The following is a 21,963-nucleotide window of genomic DNA, read 5'->3' on the forward strand; positions in this document are numbered from 1 at the left end:
CCCAGGATGCCTATTAATACTGGCGACCCAAGCAGGGTGGGGTAGGAAAGGGGAAAACAGCCTTGTGAAGGGTGGGATGGGACAAGCTGGTGAAGGATCTGCCAGGCAGCAATCCCCCGTACCTGTGCATGGTGGGACTGGCTGGAATAGGAGCTGCTAGGAAGCTTGGTTGAGGTGGCAGGCGGTGAGCACCTGGAAATCATTTTCTAGTGATTGCCTTTGGTTGACACTGGAGTGATGTCACAATGCAGGGTCTTTTACAGGGACACAGGTCGGTTAGACCCAGATGGAAATTTAAAAACACATCTGATAAAGCCTACGATTAAAAAGTCATTTCATGATATTGAACGTAAAACTCACAGAAAACAGGAGGGCAGGTTCCAATCCAAACCCCTCTACCCCTGCAGTGTTTGCAACCCCAAAAGGGCAGCCTTGAGCTAGTGCAGGAAAGCCAGAAAGGGAACGTAACGAAGCAATTTCCAAGTGCAGGAATAGTTAAGTAGTAGATTAGGTTTTCTAAGGCTCCCTTTTACTAATCTAAGGGGGTTGTTGGTGACCATTGTAAAGGCTTCTGATATTAACTTGAACCTGATGGCATCCCTGGACACGTGGAAAGGGCAGAAGGGTCCCTGGAATACCTTGTAAGCGACAGTGCTTCCAGAAGCGTAGCTTTGCTAAAGTCCGGCAGCTTGGAGAGTCACAATGCCTCTAAGGTAAGGAGGTTTGGCCAGCAGTCAACACAAGGATATGCCAATAAATACCAGGAGACATTAGATGGCTACTAGACGGCAAGAAGCACGACGGGTGAATCCCCCTCCATGCAGCACCTTTGACAATACATTCTCTAGTTAGCCTAGGCTTCCTAAATCCCAGTTTTGTCCATTGTTTCCTGATAGACCTTGTGCTATAAGGACAGGGCCCCGAGCCCACTGCACAGCTTCACCTCAGAGGAGAGAAAACACAAGTCGGCACCAACTCTGGTGCTTGCAGAGTCCCCGCGGGCTCCAGGAAGTCCCCGTGAACCACACTGATATAAAACGATACCGTCCCTGGGAATAAAAGACTGGACCGGCGCGATCGCTGCCATCCCTGGTCTGAGAGATATGCACAGCTTTCCCAGGGCGCGTCGTTTGTTTCAAGTCTGAGCTGGTCTTAAAAACAATATTAAAAGAGACACAGGTGACCCCCTCAAAGCTCCAGGGAGACTGGACTCCAGGCTCTGCAGATGCCCAGACATGGCAAGGGGAGACCATGACATCCCACGGCAGAGTGGTCTGAGGGTAATGTTGAGCAATGGGGCATTTGGAGTCAGACCCCCTAGTGATGGGTACGTTGGAAGTGTAGAGGAGAACGACGTTCTTGGCCATGCTGGTTGGTGTCATTAGGTCTGGAGGATCCTGTTTGTGGATCTGCTTTGCTGGTGCTGAAATCACGTTTGGGGGAGGAAGGCACCTCCTCCCAGGGGTCCAGGGAGGGCCAGTTTGATCCCGCCTACCTGGGTGCATTGTAGTAGTAGAAGGAAGCTGGTGTCTGTCTTAGGTAAGCATTGGGACAGGGATGAGGGAAGGTCAGTTCTCTTCTTCCTTATTTGTTCTTTGCCAGCGCTTTGTAAAGTGCAAATCCTACCACAGCAGTGATACTGGCTCCCAAGGCTACTCTGAGCCAGAAGGAAGCAGCTCCCAGCTCGGTGTCGTTCAGGTGACTGCAAAGAAACAGACAAGAAGCCATTCAGTGAACTGCACAGACAAGGTCCTACAACCACACAGACACTAGAGAAACTGTCAGCCCAAGAGGACAGGATACACGTGGCCATGCGATAGACTCCGATGGCCAGCCCTCGGCTTCCAGTGCAGTCGTGCTGGAACAAGCGCTCTGCACCAGCATGACAATGCCATACCTGCAAAAAGTGCATGTACGGAGAACCCCAGACCTAGCTCCTTTGAGTCCGAAGCTGACAACAAAGGGCCAGCACTTCCCCAGAGGACGGTGGAGCTAGCCTCACCCCTTGTGTAGAGCAGAGAACCAGAAAAGCAGAAGCACAATGGGGGTGGGGGAGGACAATTCCCCCCCCCCCCCAATTTGGAAAATTCAAAATTTAAAGAAAAAAAAATGTGCCCGTCTCTCTAGCTGGCTTCAAAAAGGGAACCCGAGAATTGTATTGAAATTCTGCAATCTGAAAATCTTTCATTGTCTCTAGGCAGAAAAGAGGAGAAGGGATATGGGGGAAGAAAAGGAGGCATTGTAAGGTTGGTCCTCACCATCATCTGTGCACTGATCCCTTGGTAGCTCATCAGAGCTGATTACAATGGAATAAAGCCATTCCTTTGCTTTTCTGAGTGTATTTATGAACGGGTGGGATGGATACAGGCTTTACTGACATGCTTTTTATTTAGCAAGGGTATAAATAGCACAACATCATTGAAGTAACTGGTACGAACCAGGAGTTACACCTCTTCCTTTCTAGGCCAAGCTGCATTTACACCTTTCAACGCTGAGATCAAAATACATCAAACCCACCAAGGGCTGCTGAGAAGTGGCGGTTACTGAAAGCCCTAGAACAGCGTTGTTCAAACTGGGGGTCCCAACCCAAAAGACAATTGTAGGGGGGTTGTGAAATCATAAAAAATATTACGATCTTTAGATCCTTTTCATTTCATGACAGTGCTCAGTTAACCCTTAACACAGGGTTACCATACATTCGGATTTTCCCAGGCATGACCTCTTTTTTGGTCCAAAGGGTGGCATGGTATGGTACTGCCACCCTTACTTCTGCACTGCTGCTCCCGGACGGAGCGTGGCAGCTGCTGTACCCGCCCTCCCTGTGGCCTCTATCTGGGAACTTGAAATATGGGAAGCCGATACGTACAGTAATTTGCTAACACTTTTTTGGGCGGGGGGGGGATCCTCACAGCCTGAAATATTTTCAAAGGGGGGACCCCCTACCTTGGAGGATCAAGGCCACTAGTCACCCCCAGGACAGGTCGGTGGAACCTGCCCATCTAGAGTGCATTACAGTGCAGTTGTGAGGATGTTAAGCAGAACTGGACCAAGCCTCCCCATGCAAGTCAGCTTCCTTAGCAAGCCTGCATTATCCAATTCTATATACTCCAGGCACATCCCCAAGGAGGAGAGAAAAATCCATTATTCATACACTGCTGAATCAAAGAACCACCAATCCCAGGGCCTCCATTACGTATGTTATTTATTTATACTGAAGTTCCTAGATATATTAGGAATATTTAAATTTTAATATGGTGGAGAAAAAAGCGTCAGCGCTAAAAGAGAAAATGTTTACTGGAGACCAACGAAAAATCTCATATCTGCTTATCGTTCTTCTAGAATTAACAATCTAATTTACTCCCAGTAGGCGTTTACTCCCTGCAACTAACTAGACAGGTCAGTTTCACTGTCCAGCTCCCCTCTACTAAACAATGCTCTTACTGCAGGCAATGGTCTATCCAGGAACTTTTCTAGTCACTTTCTTTTGCTAAACCTAAATATTGAGCCTAAATCTGCTTAACTGGGCAACCCATTTCTATACCAGAAAGCAACTCTGTACAAACGGCCTCATGGGGCTCCAGTTTACTGATCTCGGTACAAATCTGATCAGTTTAGGGGGAAAATACAAGATCAATGCCAGAGCTGCAAGCTCAGTGCCTGGGACAGGAAATTCCCGCTAGGCTCTTTCCAACTCACGCATCAACAATAAAGATCCTGCAACGGGAACATAGTTGATAAGTAGTTGACAATTCTGTTGGCGGTGCATGGGCTGGAACAGAATCCAGCTCTCTCCCCCAGAGCTGAGCTGGCTGTGCAGGGCTACACACTTATTTGTTTAGAAGGAGGCCACACCTGATGCCGACAGGTGGCAGGCCAGTGGGAGTGAAGGTGCTGTTTTTACAGACTCCCTCTGCAGACCCTACTCACACTAAAGGAGAGGAAGGCTGGTCCTGTGGCTAAGGCAGATCTGGGATCTTTTCCTGGCTCTGCCACTGACTTCCTGTAAGGGATCTCAGGCATGTCGCGCTAGGCCTCAGTAAGATGGGGACAGTAATGCTTCCCTATCTCCCAGGCATCCTAGGAAGATACATTTAGGAATGTGTGAGGCGCTCAGATCCGACAGCAATAAGCCATAAAATAAAAATAAACTGACATATTTAAAGTGCTTTTTGGCTTAAAAGGGATCCTGTTCATCACCATCTAAGTGCCGTAACATGGGCCTGGGCTGATAACATTTCTTAACATGCACCCCTCAGTCCCACATGCATTCTGCCTGCCCACGCTCTCTACTGGTTCCGAACGAGTACTGACGGGAAGGCGGCCGCCGTGGCCAGTTTGGTATAGATGGTGGTGCTGGGCAGGCCGGGACTGTTGCAGGTGAAGTAGAACGGTGGCGGCAGGCGATGCTTGTAACAGAACTCAGCAGGCGAGAGTCCATGCTGCTGAGTCACTTCTGGCAGGTCTGACTTGGAGGCGACAAAGATGCAGGGAATTTGTCCATCCATGTAGTGTTGCTGTGTAGGAGACACAAAGGTCCCGACAGGGAGATAAAGGGAAGTGGTCATCATCCCAGCGGACTCCAAAGCTGGGATGTGGCGGGGTGGCCCCTGGTGAAGGGAAGATCACCTTGCAGGACAGCAAGTGAGCTCTGTTGTGAGGGGGCTCAACTGCAGGATCCCTGCTGTCACGATGCTAGCACTAACATATGGGACAGCGCAAGCAGGGATCCTCAGTATGGTACCCTGCCCTCCCATTAGGACGTGGATTTCCTTCCGAGGGACTGGGGCTGCTGCTCAGCGGAGGACGTGATGCTTACCTTATAAATACAGGCGCAATAGTTGAAAGATTTGGGATCATTCACGTTGTACATTAAGCAGGCGACATCGCACGCCGCGTCCGATGCCTTCATGAACTCCGTGTCCACATCAATCTCATACAACTGGAGCAGAGGAAAGAAAAGGGAAGTGGCCCAAGAGAAGATTGCCAAGAGCGCACAAAGCCAGGAGATATCACAGCGCCTGGACACTGTGGCACTTCTCCCGCCAATGCACAGGTCATGCCAACCCCAGGTTGTCACAGGAACAGGATGTCAGGGCAGCTGCAGAAGCAGAAGCCTGATAGGCTGCTGTGATCTAGTTGCTACAGCAGAGGGCTGGGAGTCAGGACTGCAGTGACCTGCTCTATGACCCGTGATGAGTCACTAACCTCTCCATGCCTCTTTGTAGGTGGTGCATATGCCACACCTCTAGAGAGCACCCAAAAGTGGTTGCCTAGCAGAGATAGATCTTTAACTACAGGACAAAGCAAACAGCACTGGAAACCATGAGGATACTTCAGAATGGCCTCCTCAGACTGGGGGTTGCATATTGGAGAGGTCTTAAATGCCACTTCCATCCTCCTCATGACCATTTCCAGTGAGACATCTCTAAATCCCCAGGAAGCCTTTCTGCTCCCTCCGCATGGCCAAGGAAGCAGCTAGTCCATCCTCAAGAGCTGCCCCAATCTCCTGCTCCACAGGACTTACTATTAAATACTTTTCCTGGCCACTGACTTGGACAGTGTTGATTGCATAGAAGGACAGGTCTCCCGGGGACTCCCTCTGTGCCTGCAAGGAAGGGGACAACAGTAGTACAGCCATGAGGAAGAGAGAATGTTTACCATGGATTGGGGTCTGTGAACATTGTTCCAAGAGTCCCCAAGCGCTACAGCGACCTGTTATTGGAGGCAAAACTATTACAGGGGAGCGGGTCCAGCTCCCTGTGCTTCCAAAGCCATTCACAGCAAGCTGCCCTCTGAACCAGAGGATACAAACTTATTGAGTAAGCAACTACGAAGACTAGATGCTTCCTCATCCATTCATCCCAGGGAATGGGCGATTCCCCCACAATCCCAGGGCAGAGCGTGGCCTGCTAGTGCAGGAAGCAGTGTGAGGAAGGAACTTGCTGCTCTGCTCTAGGAAATGAAGGAAAACTTAGGATGAATATCAGGGAAAAACAGTGAGATCTACCAGATCTTCCACCCACAAGAACTGGTGGGAGCCTCACTGTTTGGGACATTCAAACTAGTCGGAATAAAGCATGAAGGAATGTGCTGTAGGGAACAATCCTGCACTGGCCAGAGGGATGAAGTAGATGAATTAATGGGTTTCCTTGCTGATACTCCCGGCATTGGGCTCCCAGCCCCTAGTCAGTACATACCCAGGACTGCTTTACATATGCACAGCGACACAGGAGGAGTTTGAAAGCGTCCAGGTGAGAGACAAGGGGTTTTGGGGGGAGGGAAGCATGCATACTCACAGCCAGGTTCCGCCCCAGGAAGGCCTGCAGGAACGCAGACTTGCCGGTGCCCCTGGGGCCAATCACTTTACAGAGGAAGACGTTCCTCTGGGTCTGACCCTTCTCCAGGTCGATTCTCTTCTCCCGGGTAACTGGAGTAGGGGATGCAGAGAGCCCAGTGTTAGCACCAGGAAGGTGGGCCCCAAGGATAGCAGAGGCAATGCTGGCGACACCGGAGGGCTGACGTACCTGTGATGGCCTGTGTCTGAGAGTTGTGCTCAGAGAAGATGGGGTAGCCCAAGTAACCCAGGTACTCCAGGCAGTGATGCACATCCAGATAGGATACCAGCCTGGGAGATCCAAGCAAAGAGAACACTGCCAGTTACAGAGAAGCCTGACGGAGCCAGGGATGTGCTAAGTGAACTGGAGTAAGGGGGATGGAGAGGGACTGCGCTTACGTCCATTGGCAGAGGAATCCATGCAGTGAAAGCAGGCCTTTATCAGTGGTGCATACCGTGTTGTAGAGTTCAGGTCCCCAGGGCACATAGGGGAAGACATTGAAGAAGCTCTGTAGTTCTACAGGTGAGAGGGCTCCATCTCCATCCTGGGAACACAAAGGGAGAGTTGATGCTTGAAGCGGGAGCCACCTGGAGACCCAGAGCATTATGGATACACTCTTGTGCACAGCTCTATATGCACACACGCTGGCTAATTAGGCCTAAGTGATGTATTTATCTAGGCCCAGACAGAGCCCCATATACTCTGTGTGGCTGTGACTGCACACCTTGCTGAAGAAATCACTTGCTGCTGCAGAGTTTTGCTCCGGATAAGCTTTTGTTGAAAAAAATAGTTCTAATCCTCATAGCTGCAGAGAGACCCTCCACAGTGTGAGCCACCTGTAAACAATGCAATGTCTTCCTGAGTCTGCAGAAAGTCTGAATCAGTCTGTAACTGACATCTACCCAGTGTGAAACTGACGACATTCTTCAGGCGAGTGCTAACCCTGAAGCCTAGAGATGGTAACTTCAATGTCAACGGCTGTTTCACTGCTGATCATTTTAGCAGAAACACCCAGCCCATGTGCTTACCCTACAATCCCCAACTTTCTTCCACACTTTCTCAGGGGCCAAAAGCTCTAATTGCCCGTCACTCAGCTGCCAGCTTTTCCTCAGACAGCTTCTATGATGCAGTAACACGTCGGGAATGGAAAATGCAGGAGCTGTGTAACATGAAACTTAATAACCAAATAAAGGGGCGATGAGCGATCGGGCTGTTTGTCTTCGGACTGAACTCGAGAAAACCTCCTTTTTAAAACATGTAAAGGAAGTTGCCACCGAATTATCAGTTTGCCACACTGGAGTGCTGCAGAATTGAGGCTTGGCCTGCTTCAGCGCACACAGGGGCTTGGGTGTTTATGCAGTGCACATCACTGCAGAACCGGATGGGTGAGCTGCACAGAGCTGCCACGCTCTTCTCTCACTCTTCAAAGAGCCAGAAAAGAGCAAAAACTGCTTTCTTCCTTCTTCCCAATTTGGGCCATGTGCTCTCCCTGATGGCTGTCTGGTGTGCGTCCATTTATAATTGTTCCACTGCTGTGGGCCAGCTGCCAAGGCGGCTCTGTCTCCAATTCCTAGTAGCCACCCCTTTGTTACTAAGAACTCCACTGTTCGAGGGTGGGCGCTATCAGAGGTTATGGTCATGCAGAGAGAGGCAGTCTCCATGACAGCCCAGCCCCAGCCGCAGGGAGCTTATCAAGACCCAGACTTTAATGGCTACCCACTGAGCATCCAGTCAAGTTTAGAGAGATCGGAGCACGGGAACTGTGTGCTCTCAACAAGCTGTGTTGGTCAGACAGCTGGCAGCCATGCTCTGCATCAGCTGGAGTTTCCAGAGAGTCTGGTTTAACTCCTAGCTACAACGCGTTGCAAAATATCCTTTGTATCCAGAGGTCACACGCATGCGACGAAGATGCTTTCTCTGTGTGAAAGAGGATGGCCCTGGGCTGCCTTACCCCAAGCCCCCCAAGGAAGGAGAATGCAAGGACAACAGAATAAGCAGATGGGACTGAATGCAGAGCAGCTACAAAGATGCACCTGTGAGCAAGAGCGCGGGGGCAACTAAGCATGTCTGCCAGACTGTGACGGTACTCACAGGGGGACTGGACCGCCTGACAGCCACCTGCCTCCCCACTCCTTGCCAAGCCCAGCTCACCTTATCGTGCTTCTCAAACATCCGCTGCAGAAACTGGTATCCAAAGTGATTGAGCTCCGTGGAGCAGCCCTGGGGCACGCGGAACCTGCAGGGAGGGAGCGAGAACAAGTCAGTGCAACCCGTCAACCAGGCACTCAGGGACACACTAACTCCCACACCGGGGACGTCCACTCAGACCTCTCTTCATTGAGCCTGGTGACTAGCACAGGAATCACTCTGGCTGCTCCACGCCATCCAACGGCACAAAACAATTCCACGAGAAGGGATGATCTGGTCCATGGTCTGGCTCCTCTGAACGGAGCCTGTTGCAGTAGTTCTCACTGGCTGCATGTGCCCTCAGAGTCAAACAGGCCAACCACCTGCACACAGCTCAATGGGCAGGCAGAGGAGACCTGGGGCAGTGGTGTCACAAACAGCCAACTTCCCAAACACCCATAACAGGGGAGGCCAGAGTGCAGGCCCTAGCGCCCTACAGCGGGTTTAAGAGACTACAGCTCCCAGTTGACTATGCCTCATCTTGATCCCAGTGGCCTGGCTGCAGCCTGCTCCATTTCAAAGCAACTGGGCGCAGTCCGTGAGCAAGTTGCTAATGCAGCCCTCAGCTAGTGATGTTTGAGTGCCCCTGATTTACAGGAATACAGGATTCTTCCCTGGGCCTGGGATGCTTATCTAAGTGTGTGTGTGTGTGGGGGGGGGGGGGTAACGCTGCCGCAGCCCCTCCTGTGTTGATTTTGCTCTGCCATGAGCTCCAAGTGCAGTATTCAGAAGAGACAGAGTGGCCGTGACAGAATACACCCGTCTTCACACCCTACACACTAGTGCAATCATTTTTGTACAAGGCATGTCTTGTGAGGTAGCATTTGAAAACTCAGTTTGCTGGTCAATATCATCCTGTTAATATAAATGTGGCAACAGTATGTGACGTTACAAGGGTTCCCTGTATGAAGTTATCAACGCATGTTCCAAACCCCACCGCCCCACCCAAACTGAGGCTGGCAAACAGGTCTGTCCTCCACAAAGGAATGTGTGCTCCGCTTCATTTGCATTTAAGCAGGAAACAGAGTCATCACACAGGAAGGAAAACAAACAAAGCTCCAACAGGTGAGAAAAAGCCAGCGAGGAACCTCCTTCCACACAGACAGTCTCCTAGTGCCCAACTGGAAATGTTTTTCAAGAGAGGGACTGAAACTAGAGAAAGGAGAGACAAACACCCCCAAGGGATCCTCCTCTCTCTCCCTGCACCTGGAGCGACAAAGGAAGCATTCGTTGGACTCTGGGGGACAGGTCCTGACCTACAGGGTTTGGTCAGGAAGACTGCAGAGGGCATGTGGTGAGAAACTTTGCTTGGATCTGGTATCATTTGTTACGTCAGGTATTAAGAAATGTCTTATCTTGATTTTTCTTTTAACCATTTCTGACTTTTATATCTCATTACTTGTACTCACTTAAATCTCTCTCTGTTAGTTAATAAACTGTTTTATCTAATCCAGTGCGTTTAAACTGATGTGTCTGAGTAACTATTTGAGATAATCAGTTGGCATATTATACCCTGTAAAATATTGTGGACTGGCCAGGAAAGGGCTGTCCATATGTTTCCTGGAGAAATCTGGGATTGGGGGTGTGCTGGGATCACCCTGCAATATAACCAAGGCTGTGAGAGCTAGTGTAACCCATGTGTGGCTGGCAGGCTGAAGCTATACAGAGACACTCAGGGCTTGGCTTGCATACTGGAGGCTGTTTGGGAGCAGCTCAGTTGGCAGCTGCTTCAGCAAAACATTGTATGGCACCAACGGTTCAGGGCAGGGGTGACACAGCCCCCCACTAGCCTGGATCGTACCCCGGTATGTCACAATGGTGCTTTAGTCACAGTAGCTCCCCTTCCGATGGTGAGAGCCCTATTCTATCCCCACAAGCCCTGCTGCTTTGGCTATAGGATTCTCTGGCTCACAGTACAAACCCTTTTGTTAGCCTGGGGGCGTGACAGGGATCAGAGGAGGCAGCTGCAAAATCCCAGCTGAATCCTGAGCTGACGGCTTACTGCTCCAAACAGCTTTGCCAAGAGAGAACAGACTTCAAAAGCCCCTTAATGATTTCACTGGAAAGTCAGAGTCACGGCCCCATTTGCTCCCCTCGGTGGGTACCAGTGGAATCTACAGCGTCATTGGGGTTAGTGGTCTGTCCGCCCCTACATCCTGACTTCCCAGACAGGCCAGCGCAGGGGCAATGAGCCTGACTCTGCCCTTGCCAGAGAACTGGACCTGATGCTGTGCGCTGTCTTCAGGTTGGACTCCAGCTACTGCCTCACCAGGCCACTGGGGCAGGTAGCGATGCAGACCCACTGGGAGCAAAGGAGAACCTCACTGCTCAGAAACCACGTATGGTTGGAGAAGGTCAGTTAGGACAGAAGAGAGACCCTGAGCCTCCTCAGAAAGGAATATGGCGGCTGACAAGGAAGGCTCATTGAGATACTTCTGAGCCATCTCCCAAGGGAACCTCATCCCCAGCCTGCCAACCCCTCCCCAGCGTCGGAGAGGATGAGCCCTGTACGCACAGCGGGTAGAGATAGTCGTCCGTCAGCTCCAGCTCATCAGCGTAGCCGAAGCGGCGCAGGATGGTCCAGGTGGTCTCGTGCCGCCCCCTCTGGATGAAGAGGGTGTTGAGGAAGAGGAAGCCTGTGAGCAGAGAGGGAGGCAGGGTCTCAGTGCACGGCACACACCATGCAGATAGCGCTATGGTGCAGTGGACCGGCAAGCTCTGCTCAGCCCAGCCAGCAAGGTGCTTCAGCGCCAAGTCAGAACAGGACTCTCCCTAAGGAAGCCCTCCTTCCTCTGGGAAAGCAGGGCCCTGAACCAGGCGGCTCTGGGGCTCTACGCCAAGCACCAGCTCATCCGAGAAGATGCTCAATGAGCTTTTTCATTATGACGTGTGGGGCAGGGTACAAAACCATGGCCCATGCTCCATGCTCCTGAAGATCTATGGTCTCTCCTTCTCTGCCCAGCACAACGCTTGTCTCCCAGGTGCCAGAGGGGAGAGTGGCCGGCAATGGAGCGAGGAGACAGAGACACCAACACAAAAGCTGCCCACTTCAGTTACCGTTTAACGTCAGGCCATTGTCCTGCACCCCATCCGTGGTGTTCTTCCACACAACCGTCTTCACGTCTTCCAGGGCCTGGGGCGCCAGGGGATTCCCGAAGCAGGACTTCTACCTCCGAGAGACACAAGGGCCTGGTCAGGAAAGCCCCTTGCCAGCAGACAGACTCCCTGTCTCTTTCCAGCTCTCCGAAAGGGAGGGAAGGAATTAAAACCCACTCCGGAGCCCTCCCCCCGAACCCTTAATTGCTCCATTTCTCTACTCCAGCTAGAAAGCTGCTTCCCAAGAGCTGCCGAGCTCTTGCTATACCAGTACCTATGCACACCCTGGGACTCCAAGCAAAACCTGCCACTGAATCACGGGAAGACAAACTCCACTCACCTCATGGATTGCCAACTCTGCCTTATTCCTGCTACATGAGTCCCTACGCCTCAGCTGGCCAATGCAGCAGAACTCCTTGTTCCTCTAGGGGTATCCTGCCTCACACCTCACAGAGCAATCCCTTCCACAGCTCTGCTCGGCCCTGCTCAGAGTGTGTGGGCATGAAACCCTTCTCTAGACAACGAGCAGATACACAGATCTCTGTGCGCCAGAACACTAGCTGCTGGCATTCCCCTTCGGCATCAAGGACCAGGAGTCCAGACAGGTCTCAATGTGCCATGCAAGGGACTCTCTTTCCCCGGGAGTTAGACAAAAGTAGGAATCAGAGAGGCTTTCCAGAGAACAGGCAGGAGGGGATGTGTGCAGCTGCTGTAGGGAACACTATTGGTGAAACAGTAGCAGTGGTCATGGTGATATCACAGCCAGGGACAGGGGACCCCCTGGAAATCCAAGAGCTAAGCAGTCCGTACCTGGAAGTAGTTGAGCTCATCATCACTTAGGATCTGGTTGTTATCCTGGTCTGAGATGTTGAAAATCCGTGTAAGTGCTCGTGCACACGTCGGTCTCAGCTGTGGGTATAATGAGTCGTAGTGAAAAGCACATGAAGAGGCTGTCTTCTGCTCAGTGCTCCCTCCCACAAACCCACCTTCAGAGGCTTCCTGTACTGGCGCTGGGCAACCGTCCACCTAGACCAGCACCCTGGCTCTGACAATGGCCAGTATGAGCTGCTGCAGAGGTAGGGGTAAGTTGTGAACAATACTCAGCCCACATGGGAATTTTCTTCCTAACCCCTCAGTCAGAGGCTGCTTGTGCCCTGAGGTATGAAGGTGTGCCTCCCTTCTGCGTGACCCCTTAACATAACCGTGGATGGTCTTGTGATCCATATAAAAGTCCAGTCCTTTTCAGAGTCCTCCTATGCTCATGGTCTCAACACCACATAGTGGCAGAGTGTTCCACTCGCTAGCCATATGTTGCACAAAAAAGTATTGCCTTTTCTAAACGTTAAAGACTATTTGCCACCTTTCAGTGTCACTGGACAGCCCCTTGTTCTTGTACCATTGGAACCAGGTGGACATAGGGGCAGGTTTCCCTTCTCCAAACCAGTCATTATTCTGGATACCTCCATCAATCCCCTCACTAAACAGCCCCAGGCTTCACACACTCTTCCCCGGGGAAGCCTTCTCAGGGCTCTGAATCACTCTGTCTCCCGGTGGGGGTGGTGATCGATCTATTGTATCTGAGCAGCATGGCATGATGTGCGCGAGAGGCACTTCTGGGTGAGAGACTCCCAGGATGCGCTTCAGCTCCCCTAGAACAGCTGCCCTGGTACCCCGTGAACTGCACCTGCGGAGGGGTGCAGAGCGCACACAGCGAGTTCAGCAACAGAGGAGAGATGCTTAATGGGCTAACTCTGCTGAGAGGAGGGGGGCCTGTTGGCTGGCAGCGGACAAGGAGAATCAGGCAGCAGTTCAGAACAATCATGCCAGAGGATTGAGGGTGTAGAGGGAGAATCTGGAAGGTTACTGGGAAGCGCGTGGATGTCTGGGAGGGAGAAGAGCAAGGCTGCCTGGGGTTCAGAGATGGCTTCAGTTACCTGTTTCTCCTCTGGATCGTACAAGGGGGCTGTCGGGTGCAGAACCGCTTTCTGGGCATAGTAGAACAATTCAGAGATATTCTTTAAGTTCTTGGCCGAACACTAGTGCAACGACAGAGAAAGGGACCGTGAGTGGGCAAGGCCTGGGGCCAGACGGAAGATGGGGGCACAAGAGAGATGTGAGTCTCTGCTCCAGGCAGGTGTTAGATCAAGGCATGGACTGAAGTCAGTGACAGTTACTAGGAAACAAACCGCAAAGGGAAATTCCACATTTACATGTTGGTTTCACTTGGCCCATTTCATGCTCCCAGAAGCCAATGAGAATTCTGTCAGGTTCCTCTCTGGGCCCAGGAGACTGGGATCCCTGCCAGGGCTGGGCTGGGGCTCTTTCAAGGATCAGCTTTGAAAAGGCAGATCCAAATCAGGGTGGAGAATGTTCCTCCTAGTCACTGTGGCGACAGCCCATGAAACCAGGGACAAGGCCTCTTGTTAGTAATTAACATTTGACCAGGGGTAGGCAACCTATGGCACGCGTGCCGAAGGCAGCACGTGAGCTGATTTTCAGCGGCACTCACACTGCCTGGGTCGTGGCCACCGGTCCGGGAGGCTCTGCATTTTAATGTAATTTTAAATGAAGCTTCTTAAACATTTAAAAAACCTTATTTACTTTATATACAACAACAGTTTAGTTCTATATTATAGACTTATAGAAAGAGACCTTCTAAAAACATTAAAATGTATTACTGGCATGAGAAACCTTAAATGAGAGTGAATAAATGAAGACTCGGCACAGCACTGCTGAATGCCAACCCCTGCATTAGACATTCAAGGGATGGACAAAGTACAGTGCACTGGTTTCCCACCTCCACGCAGGTCTCTATCTCAGAAAACTGGTTCATGATGGGCAGGATGATCTCCATGGAGCTCCCAGACTGTAGGTCAGACTTGTTCCCCACTAGGATGATCGGGATTCTAGGAGGGAGAAGAGACGAAGTGTCATGGAGAGGAAAGACAGAGGCCAAGGCCTGATACTGTCTCTCTATCACACAATTCCCATCTGGGCTCCCATATTGCACATGTGCTCTTAGGGCGGCTGGTCAGAAGAGCACTCAGAGAAACAGAACTGCCAGCCCCCTGATTGCTCTTCCACCTCCAGCTGCTGGAACCAGGCACCGGATCAGCCAGAACAAGCCAGGCTGGTTGGTCCTGCTGATGTTTTCACCAGACTACTGGGCACGTTAGATGACCTTACGTCCAAGCAACCCATGGTTAGCTTAGGTCTCTGCGATCCTGCGCTGACTCAGCAACTCACTTGCTCCCCTACATCAGGAAGCATCTCACCAGCAGATCCTCTTGCCTTGGTGGCAGCGAGACCCTGACAGGAGGAAAAGCCTCCAGAATCTCCCCACCTCTATCAGATGTGGGGCCCACAAGCTGGACGACTGTGTACTGCCATTTGCAGGAAGCTCCCAGGCAGTGCCAAGCTATTTTCCCTGCAGGATCCCCCAGTTCCCAAGTCCCTGTCAAATAGCCAGCAATCATCAGGCTGTGCTCAAGTGCTTGTGTGCACAGCCAACACACTAAGCTATATGGGAGCAGGACCCAGAGTCGGTCCATTGGGCCACTGGCACACTCTTCCCGACTAGACTCCAGAAAAGCTGTGTTTGGTACAGTACCTGGAACCCTTTTCAACTCCTCCATTCACCAAGGGAATCCACTTTGTCCGAATCTGAAAGGCAAACCAGGAGAAAGCCCTGTTAGAACAGACTGGCCACTGCTGTGAGTGGCAGAGAAGGTGGGGATGTGCACTAACTGGAAGCCAGCAGGAGGCTGAGGCAATACAACAACCTCATCATCACAGCCCATCTGCTCCACTGTAACCCCACAGATAAGCAGAGTGCATGTGACAATAAACAGGATGCAGAGTGCAGCCCAGAGGGGCCACGGCCAATTCCTGGGGTGATGGGCTGGCAGTGATCCAGTCTGGGCAGGAATTGCTCTGTGTCTGGTGTGATGGAGTCCCATCCTGTCTGAAGAAATCCCCAGCACTCCATGCCCTGAATCACTTTAGGAACTGCCTGTGGCTGCTAATGACGAGGTGCTAAGTGATGGCTCTGAGCAAAAGTGGGCTGACTAATGACCAACTCCTGGCAGTACATTCCCTTCGCATACAGAGCTGGGGAGATGGGGCTGGGGTGGCATGTTTTGGAGACTACAACCAGCTAGTGGCTTCAGGAAGCCCCAGACTGCGGCTGAGAAGCATGTAGTGCTCCATGGAGAACATGGAACAGGGCAGTGTTTGGGGCATGCTCTATGGCAGATCTCTGGGGGGCAGGGGGAAGCAGCAGAGCAGAGTTACGCCAGACATGACACTGCGGGTCAGAAGCCCACAAGCCTGGAGCAGCCCATTACCTTCTCAATTGTGGCCTCCACGGTGACATCATACACCACGCAGACCACGTTGGCCTGCAGAGAGAATAGCAGGATGAGCCGTGGGTAACACTCCAGAATGCCCATCGCTCAGGCATGGGCAAGGGCTGTTCTACCCGACGGCCAGCGTGTGCCGCAGACCATGCTCCTCTCCCGGTGTGGAGAGGGCAGGGCCCAGCCCGGGCATGGTACAGCTCTATCACCAAGCAGACAGACCTCCCACAAACAACCAGGCAGGCTCCCACTGCCCTGGACTTTGTACCAACGCCCGCCCGCCCCTCCCTGCACACACACCCACACGTCACACCTATACCAAGACAGGCTGCCCCGCAGGCTGTTTGCAAGCTCTTAAGAAGCCAGATGCTCTTAACTGAACAGATGCTTTCTGTAATTCCAGCTGCCAAAACCCACCCTCGGCACGAGGCTGGAGCTCTGATTTCATTACGGGTTGATCTTCAGTGACCCAGCTGCTGCAGAAAGGCAACAGCCCAGCAACCTGACACTGTGTCACTCACAGTCCAGCCCAGAGAGTGGCCCTGGCAGCTTCCCCCACCCCCATCCTCATAATGGGACTCAACTCCGGGAGAGGAGATCAGCTGCAATGCTGGACAGCAGTACGAATCCCTCAGCCAGCCAGCCAGCCCTCTCCGCTCTGACTGCCAAGCCAGCCTGCTAACGCCAATAGTGAGGGTGGATTTTACAACATGGAAACTTGCTCCCTGGGAGCTTCGGCGAGACCCTGATCCACAGCCTAGCAAATAGCCTCAGCTGGCACTGCCTTGCTTGCTGCCAGCGTGGGTTGGCTCTGAACTGGGGAGAGACTCCACACCCCAGCATCAAGCCCCTAAACAGACAGTGTCCTGATATTGGATTTCTAAGCATGAAGAAATCCCTCCCCTCCATTCTCTGCCTTCATTGAGCATCAATTTCTTCCTAGGACAGATGGGTTCTATCAAGTGTCCAGACCCACCCTGGCGTGACCAACCAGGGATCTCGGCAGCCCTGCTCTGGCTCAGTAGAGGGGTAAGCCTTGGAGCTGCCACTGTTAGGTGCTGGATTGTAGGATCACAGAGACAGCCAGCACCTTCCCAACCTGGGGCAGAACCTGAACCCTGACTACCACCATGTGCTACACGCCCCCCAGATCCCAGCCACTGCATTGTGGCACGATCAGCTTTTCCATCGGCTTGTTATGCTTTGCCTGGGTCCCCGCCTTTCCCCTCCAATCCCACCACGACCCCCCCTTCAGATGGCACCAGCGTGAGTGCTTTTAAATGAGCAGACGGGCAGATCACTGCCCCTCTAGGGAGAGAGTTTATTGCTAATCCCAGAAAGACACAAGGGTTTAGGCAGGGTTTAATGTAACCACTTTAAGCCTCTTGTCTACACCCTTGCTCTGGCGGGGTGGAGGGAGCAGGTTCACACAGCCCCTCCAGCCTAGTTCCTTCCCCATGGGCTCTCCGGGCTGGAGAGGGCAGAAGGCTGAGCTCAAACAAGGATTTGAAAAGACGTCCAGTTTTATTAGCCATAACAACGGGACTTCCCCCTCCTGCCCTCACTCAATCTGCCAGACCTGCCAAGAACGGCTAACAGCTGGGTCCTGTCCACTCTTCTGGGGATCAGCACAGATTGCTCACCAGAAGGCTGCTCTGATGATCAAACCAAGCCGCCTTGCCCAGGCCCACAATGCCCAGTCTTCTGCCTCTCCTGAGAACCCCCCTGGGCAATCACTTCAGAAAGCAAGAGCACTGACCTTGAGCTAGCACAGTGAGAAGAGGTTATGCAAACTGTTAACAAAACTGACAACACTACTCTTGAGATGGCCTATCGCAGAGCTCTGCGAAGCTGATGGGCAGGCTGCAGAGACAAAGAATCAGACTCCCTGACTTGCCATCTCAAACCCAGCTGCCCCAGCCTCCTATCCTCACTCACCTTGGTGATCTCCTCCTGCAGCTCCTCCTCCGTTTGCTCTGATTCTGAAAGGGAAAAAGGCAGAGTTACCCGGCTGCCCCCACCTGTTTCACGACAGTCCACGTGAACTGGCAGCCTGGCACAGCTGGGAAGGGGCCTGCGCACAGCGTGGGGTACACAGCTTGGGTTCTGGTGAGGACGGAAGGAGTAGGAAGAGCTGGAGGTGGAGCAGTGAAGGTGCAATGGCGTGCAGGGGGCCCTACCTGAGTAGTCCACAATGTGGGTGGGGACTTTCTCAGGTGTGACGTCGGCTGGGATTGTGATCTCCTCTGCACGAGGGGGCACCTTCAAAACAAACAGACAAGGTCAGCGGGGCAGCGTGAGGAGGAGCAAGCCCCGGGGCACAGCATGCGGGGGGGGAGGGAGGTGACAGGCAGGTCTATGCTGAATACAACAAAGAGGAGACACACAGGACTTCTGTCACCTTAAAGACGCAAAAGAGGAGGGGTCAGGGACTACATGAGCTTTTGAGGCTCAGCACTATCCCCCCCTGAGGCCACAGCACATGCCTCAAAAGAGCCACAGCTCAGGAGTGGGAGACACGGGATCAGCCTTGTGCTCTTCCAGGAGGTGCTCCCTCCAGGGCAGATCTGGGTCCATCAGCACAGAGAGGCTCAGGGAGAAGCTAGCCCAGGAGAGAATGGACATGGAGAGTGGGCGTCACTTCCCAGCCTGTTGATTAGCTAGCAGAAGGAGTAATGCCTGACTTCTTACTCAGGGCTACTCCAGCACTCACATCTGAGCCCAAGTTCTGCTGTGGATCCAGGGCAGGGGCCAGGCGATGCTCTGGCACAACTCACTATTGGCCTGCACCGTGCACCTCACTGGCTCTCCATTAAAATCATCTCCAGCCTTGGCGGTGTACCGTGGAGGGAGAGGCTGAAACGGCACTACGCTTACTGCCCAGGGGAGCTCCACACCTTCACTTGCCCGTGAGAAGAGGGGACCTGGAAGGGCAAATCTCCCCCTTCCTGGCCTGCAGATAAACTCCTAAGCACTTCCATTGCCCCTTAAACCTTACACAAACATTGACCTGAAGCACTGACCTTCCAGCAGCCTGGGAAGAGCATTAAGCCGATTAGCTGAGCTTTGCTGTGGACATGGGGCAGGCATTTAGATCTATCCCACCGAGCCCTCACGCTGCAGCAGTGCAAGTGTCACCGAGGGCCAGCAAGGGGCTCAGGGACTTAGACCATCTGCTGCCCAGCAGGGGGAGACACTGGCCATTTGGGCTAATTATGTTTTCTCTTTCTAAAGCAGCCCATGCCCTGGAGCGGGGAGGAGCTCTACAGTGCACGAAGGCAGGCTGGCTACTCTGCATTTCACACAGATGGCTGCAGCTCGGGGCTCTCTGCATGTACACAGAAGAGCAGAGAACACAGTGTGACCACTTCAAGGGACTTTCCCAGCTGGACCAGGGACAGCAGCCTGAACTGCCCTGCTAGAGAGGACACATTGCGGCTAGGAGGTGGAGGCGAGGACAGGGACACTGCTTTGGGCTGACTAGGGAAGCATCTTCTAGTGGGCAATGCATGGAACAGAGCAGACAGCTGTTCAGGCTGGCTCCTCATTCCAAAGGCCCAACAGCAGCAGGCTACAGAGACAGGCCCAGGCACCCTGGAGCACAAAGGCAGGCTGCTCTCCAAAGCAGGACTGCGGTAAGAAAACCAAGTGGAGAAGCCTGCCTCTCAGACTCAGTCACCCCCCCAGAAAGGCAGTAAAGATTCTGCTGCTCCAGGCTCATTCTGCCTGGACAGTAGAGATGAGCCTATTAACACTGGTCTCACATCTAGGGGCTCTGCTGGCCTCTGGCCCATGACAGACCGACATTCGCCCTCCCAGGACGCATTAAAAACACACAGGAAAGGCAAACCGCCCCTTGCTCACCTCCTCAGGGAACTCCTCGCCCACCAGAGCCATAATCAGCGATGTCTTCCCCACCTGGGCTGCGAGAGAAAGAAAGGCAGGAGGTTCAGGCTGGACCTTTGCAGGCCTGGCATTTGGGAATGGAGGTGGCAGAGCCATCAGATGCTATGGGCTGACATCTGTCCAGGTGGCAAAGCAGAGGGGTGGGGGGTTGGGGCAAAGAGATGAAGGCAAATTCACTCCAAGCCCAGAGGCTAAAGGGTGAAATTTCCTACAACAACTGAAGGTCACAGGCTCCCTTCAACATTCACACCCGCCCTTAACCCTGAAGTCCCAACCGGTTTGTGAAGCAGAGAGGGGAATCAGTGCCACATTACCACCAGGGCCCCCCACCAATAAATACCATAGTTTCCTATCAGTAAACCGTTCAGAAGCTAACCTCGCTTTCACACACGCCTAACTTCCCAGAGCATTTGCTCTTTGGGGTGCAATTTTCTTTGCTCAAGCTCAGCCTACAGGGGGATCTGTCTGGAAAGCTTGAGGAAAATCCCACCAGCTACTTTTTGAGTTCCGAGAGCATGACAAAGATAGTTCCTTAATCATCATCATGTTCCTATTACGCCTCTGGCGTTTAGGGCAGCGACAATGCTCCTCCCCTCCTCTCTGTTTCTGGCAAGTCTTTCAAGGGTTCCCCAGCTGTGCCCCAGGTTTTTCAGCTCACAGCTTCCACAGCTCTTCGCCATGTTGTTTTTGGGCAGCCTCATTTTCGCTTGCCTTCAGGTGTCCATCTTATTGCTACTCTGGTGATGGAATCAGTTTCCATCTGAAGCATATGACTGATCCATCTTCAACGCCTCCCAGCAATGATGGTGCTCAGATCCTCTTGGCTGCACTGTGTCAACAGATCTTGGTTTGAGATTGCTCTGGACCAAAAGATACGGAGGATTTTTCTGAGGCAGGTTGTATGGACAGTTTGGACATGACATACTTTCTCATTTCCCAGCATTCTGCACTACAAAGTAGTGTTGAAAGTACTGTACGCAGCTCTGATAAAACTTGAGTTTGGTTTTGGTGTTGTATTTTGATGATTTCCAGACTGTATTTAAGCTCCTGAAGGTGTTCCTGGCTTTACTGATTTTGTTCCGGTTGTCCTGGCTTGTTCCACCGTCCTGGCTGATGGTGCTGCCCAAGTATGTGAATGTTTCTGCATTGGTGAGAACATGATCCTCTGTCCGTACTGGTGATGGTGAGACAATATTAACAGTCACGATATCTGTCTTATTGCAGCTGATTTTCAGTCCAATTTGCTGGCTGAATGCGTTGAGTCGAGTTGTTTTTTCTTATATATGGTGTTTGGTATGATACAGGAGATCGAGATCATCTGAGAAGTTCAGGTCTTCAAGGGATGAGAAGGATGTCCATTTAATGCCTCTTGGCATGTCTTCTGTAGTACGCCGCATTACCCAGTCAATGGCCACATTGAAGGACTGCAGACATGACACACCCTTGACGTATTCCTGTTTTGACTTCAAAACTGAGCTCACTGTGATCAACACTGCATGTAAGGTTGACATAGAAGCTTTTGACGACGTTGATTATACAGAAAGGAATTCCACATGCAAGCAGAATGCGCCATAGGCTGGTCCTGTGAATGCTATCAAAAGCCGTCTCAAAGTCTATGAAATGTATGTAGCATTGCCATTGTCATTCTAAGCATTGTTCTATTATGCTTTGTAGAGTGAAAATCTGGTCTGTGCATCTAGGCCCTTTCCGAAAACCAGCTCTCTCTTTTCTGAGAACGCTATCAACTGCCTCTGATATACGCCGGACTATGATCTTACACAATACTTCGCTTGGCACAGGTAAAAGACGGTTACTCACCGTTGTAACTGTTGTTCTTTGAGATGTGTTGCTCCTATCCATTCCATGTAGGTGTGCACGCCGCGCGTGCACGGCTCTTCGGAACATTTTTAGCCTAGCAACACCGGCGGGCCGGCTGGGCGCCCCCTGGAGTGGCGCTGCTATGGCGCTAGTTATATACCCCAGCCGGCCCGTCCGCTCCTCAGTTCCTTCTTGCCGGCTACTCCGACAGTGGGGAAGGAGGGCGGGTCTGGAATGGATAGGAGCAACACATCTCGAAGAAC

The 21,963-nt window shown here is 52.1% G+C and overlaps 1 protein-coding gene across 2 annotated transcripts in view; it reads right to left on the bottom strand.

The window, feature by feature from the left end:
- Nucleotides 1-1,450: 1,450 nt before the first annotated feature.
- Nucleotides 1,451-21,963, bottom strand: part of RHOT2 (ras homolog family member T2) — a 30,347-nt gene continuing 9,834 nt past the window's right edge. For both annotated transcript variants that reach the window (XM_044979647.1, XM_044979648.1), the window contains exons 2-19: nucleotides 19,841-19,899; nucleotides 18,157-18,238; nucleotides 17,915-17,958; nucleotides 15,965-16,018; nucleotides 15,229-15,281; nucleotides 14,416-14,524; nucleotides 13,553-13,654; nucleotides 12,429-12,527; nucleotides 11,580-11,688; nucleotides 11,038-11,158; nucleotides 8,487-8,571; nucleotides 6,734-6,879; nucleotides 6,525-6,625; nucleotides 6,297-6,427; nucleotides 5,525-5,605; nucleotides 4,817-4,939; nucleotides 4,312-4,514; nucleotides 1,451-1,702 (exon numbers count right to left, since the gene is read on the bottom strand). In XM_044979647.1, the coding sequence (XP_044835582.1) occupies nucleotides 1,585-1,702; nucleotides 4,312-4,514; nucleotides 4,817-4,939; nucleotides 5,525-5,605; nucleotides 6,297-6,427; nucleotides 6,525-6,625; nucleotides 6,734-6,879; nucleotides 8,487-8,571; nucleotides 11,038-11,158; nucleotides 11,580-11,688; nucleotides 12,429-12,527; nucleotides 13,553-13,654; nucleotides 14,416-14,524; nucleotides 15,229-15,281; nucleotides 15,965-16,018; nucleotides 17,915-17,958; nucleotides 18,157-18,238; nucleotides 19,841-19,899 (1,820 nt within the window). In that variant the 3' untranslated portion in view covers nucleotides 1,451-1,584. The remainder of the gene's footprint in view (nucleotides 1,703-4,311; nucleotides 4,515-4,816; nucleotides 4,940-5,524; nucleotides 5,606-6,296; nucleotides 6,428-6,524; nucleotides 6,626-6,733; nucleotides 6,880-8,486; nucleotides 8,572-11,037; nucleotides 11,159-11,579; nucleotides 11,689-12,428; nucleotides 12,528-13,552; nucleotides 13,655-14,415; nucleotides 14,525-15,228; nucleotides 15,282-15,964; nucleotides 16,019-17,914; nucleotides 17,959-18,156; nucleotides 18,239-19,840; nucleotides 19,900-21,963) is intronic.

Source organism: Mauremys mutica, chromosome 11 (assembly GCF_020497125.1).
Source record: "Mauremys mutica isolate MM-2020 ecotype Southern chromosome 11, ASM2049712v1, whole genome shotgun sequence".
In the NCBI taxonomy this organism is placed as follows: Eukaryota; Metazoa; Chordata; order Testudines; family Geoemydidae; genus Mauremys; species Mauremys mutica.